The following is a 3,557-nucleotide window of genomic DNA, read 5'->3' as shown; positions in this document are numbered from 1 at the left end:
ATGTGGTGGTAGCCACCTTCAGGGATAACCCCCTCTCTGAAACTCTTTCTCTATAGTATGACCTCCTTTGATAACGTGTCACTGACGTGACCTTACTGTCCGAGCGTGTGACCTCTTCGGCACAATAATGGCCCCCTCAACCATGGGTATGACACGTGGTGCAAATACCTAATTTAGATTCTTGTACCCCACAGTTTAATATAATCATTTGTAAAATAGTTTGTTATTATAACATTACTCAATTGAAAATAATGAAACTTTTTTCCAATGCATTGGTGTACGAAAAGGAGTAAAAGTTTAATATAATAATTTGTAAAATAGCTTGTCGTTATAGCATTACTCAATTGAAAATGTTGAAACTTTTGTTCAATGCATTTGTGTACGAGAACAAGTAAAAGTTTAATATAATAATTTGTAAAATAGTTTGTCGTTATAGCATTACTCAATTAAAAATATTGAAGTTTTTATCCAATGCATATGTGTAGAGGAACAACTATAATATAATAATTTGTAAAATAATGTGTCATTGTAGCATTATTCAATTGAAAATGTTGAAGCTTTTGTCCCATGCATATGTGTATGAGACATATGATGCTGTTAGACACGAGTCCACTCCGTATCATGTCCAGTTGACAAATTCACTGGACAAAAGTGACTAAAAAATGCTATGGATCCATGACTTAAAGCCTTTTTTTTTGCTAATTACACTGTACCAAAATAATTACCGACATCAGAAATATTGACAACCGAAATATTCTGTAGTATATATATATCTTTCCCTTATATTTACTTCGTGAGAAGGAAATTTTTTATTTTATTGTTTTTCCTTGAGTAAAAGCAAAAAGTAATCTTGTGCACAATGTTTCACGGAACTAATAATAATAATAATAATAACTGATGGGAATGACGATGCTACATCCCACGGACGAAGATAACATTAATGACGAAGGAAGCATCCTTGACGAAGTTATCAGGAACAACGAAGAAAGCTATCATCACTGACGAAGGCAGGGAGTCATTCAATGCAGTTAATCAATGACCTGAGCAGTTACGAAATCAACCCAGCAGACCGTTGGGAACCTCTTAAAAGTCTCATTATTGGACCAAGGGCGTTACTTGAGAAAGCATTAACCACCCCAACGGCTAGCCCCCAAGGCCGCAGGTATAAAGCTCTCACACAGTCAACAGAAGGTACGATATACACAGACACATACTGACATCTTGAGAGCATATTCTGATTCTTGATTTCTATTTATCATTCTAACTTTGGCATCGGAGACGTTGTGGCAGACACCACACCGGTGACCATCATTAAGCATACTCTCTCGCACTACGAAGGGTTCCATCTGCTCACTCTTGCTGACGATCTTGTGCATCATCAGTTTGGCACCGCCTGTGGGAAAAAACGATATTCTCAAATTCACATTTAGAAACGTAGTTTTCATTAACCCTCTACATTCAGATGGAACCCAACCCAGATTCAGCAACCTTGGCCCAGCAAGTCCAAGCCCTTGCAGCCACCATTGAAGAACTCACCAAACAGAACTAGGAAATGAAGCTGCGGCTCCAGCAGGTTCAACAAGCTCAACAGGAAGAGAACCGGTCCAAGGGTAACATGGAGGAAGAAGGGGATAGTCAACGGAGGGAAACCCCCCGAAGACCAACTACTCCGGACGAACAGAACTCAGATCTTCTTCGAGAAATGAGGAAAGAGATGGACGAACTAAGGAGCGCTATCAAAGAGAAGACGGACCGGAGCGTAGACAAAATGATAAGGGCTACGGATTCGCCTTTCACTGCAGCGGTACTTGAATGCCCCGTGCCGTCAAAGTTTCGCTTGCCTCAATTAGAGCCATTCGACGGACTCAAGGACCCACAGGATCATCTTAATACCTTTAAGACGACTCTGGGTCTTCAGCAACCACCTGATGAGATATTGTGTCGTTCATTCCCTACGACTCTCAAAGGAGCTGCAAGAGAATGGTTTACTAAGTTGCCAAACTCATCCATAGACAACTTCGATCAGCTAAGTAGCGCCTTCTTGCGCCACTTCATTGGGGGGGCAACGTCCAAAGAGGCCAGTAGACTACTTGCTCACCGTAAGACAGGGAGAGAATGAAACTTTGAGGTCATATGTCAAACGATTCACCCGGGAGACTCTGGAGGTGGACGAAGCTGATGACAAGGTGTAGTTGACGACATTCAAGGCAGGATTAAGGTCCAGAGACCTCGTGGCTTCCCTCGCAAAGAATCCCCAAAGACGATGGCAGAAATGCTCCTAAAGACACAGAAGTACATGAATACGGAAGATGCTCTAGTTGCCATAAAAGATACTGAGAGGCCAGGAGACAAGGCCAGGAGGGAAGACGACCGTAGGGGGCAAAAGAGAGACAGACCAGATCGTCAGAACAATGACGGGAATAGGAGGAAGGACGACAAAAATCCTCGGACCGTAAAATTTACTCCTTTGGTTATGCCTGTTGACAAGATTTTCACGCAGATCAAGGACGAGCACTATCTCAAATGGCCCAGGCCATTACACTCATCCCCCAACGTACGTGACAAGAACAAGTATTTCCGGTTCCATAGAGACCACGGCCACAACACAGAAGATTGCAGAGACCTGAATGAGCAAATAGAGGAATTAATACGGAAAGGAAAGTTACAGAAGTATGTAAAGAAAGGAGAATATAGCAAGTTCAGAGACGACAACAAGACCCAGCGTGAATCCTTCCCTCGGGATGACGACCATCCGTCCCAGCCTCAGCGCAAGGTGATCGGGGAGATAAACACGATCACAGGAGGACCATTCTCAGGAGGATCATTTAGATCACTCAAAAAGGCATACCATAGACAGGTGAACAGCGTCCACACCATACCTCCGTCCAAGCACCGACGAACATGCCAGGACGTGTCCTTCAGTGAAGGAGACGCCATGGGAGTAAAGAAGCCCCACAACGATCCCCTGGTCATAATGCTGAATATAGAAGGATTCAATACCAAAAGGATCCTTGTTGATAACGGGAGCTCAGCGGACATCATCTACTTCCCAGCCTTCCAGCAGCTGAGATTAGATCCAAAAAGGCTTCGGCCTTTTGACTCTCCACTCGTCAGTTTCAGTGAAGACAGGGTCTACCCCAGGGGTATAGTGACACTGACGGTGACGGCAGGGACCTACCCATTACAGTTGACCAAACAAGTAGACTTCCTGGTGGTAGATTGCCCTTCATCCTACAATGTCATCATTGGGAGGCCCACCCTTAACAAGTGGAAAAGCGGCAACGTCAACCTACTGTTTGAAGGTGAAATTCCCAACAGACAACGGCGTGGGTGAAGTGAAAGGTGATCAAGTCCTGGCAAGGGAATGCCATCAGGCCGTACTGGCAGGAAAGGAGAACCACACGTGGACGATTGAAGAAAAAGAGGAAAACGGGATGGAGACGTTGGAAACAGTGGAATTAGTAGAAGGAAATGCGGACAAGACGACCAAGATAGGGACGACGCTAAGCCCCGAGATGAGATCAAGACTCATAAAGTTCCTTAAAGAGAATCTGGAT

General features: G+C 43.9%; 1 protein-coding gene across 1 annotated transcript; it reads left to right on the top strand.

Annotated features, from left to right (window-relative positions):
• Nucleotides 1–2,263: 2,263 nt before the first annotated feature.
• Nucleotides 2,264–3,334, top strand: LOC115970317. The gene has a single exon (XM_031089968.1). It carries the CDS (start codon nucleotides 2,264–2,266, stop codon nucleotides 3,332–3,334), a length of 1,071 nt encoding a protein of 356 aa, XP_030945828.1.
• The last annotated feature ends 223 nt before the right edge of the window (nucleotides 3,335–3,557 follow it).

Source organism: Quercus lobata, chromosome 12, assembly GCF_001633185.2.
Source record: "Quercus lobata isolate SW786 chromosome 12, ValleyOak3.0 Primary Assembly, whole genome shotgun sequence".
In the NCBI taxonomy this organism is placed as follows: domain Eukaryota; kingdom Viridiplantae; phylum Streptophyta; class Magnoliopsida; order Fagales; family Fagaceae; genus Quercus; species Quercus lobata.
The sequence above is the reverse complement of the archived record's forward strand: the minus strand, read 5'-3'. Positions and strand labels throughout refer to the sequence as shown.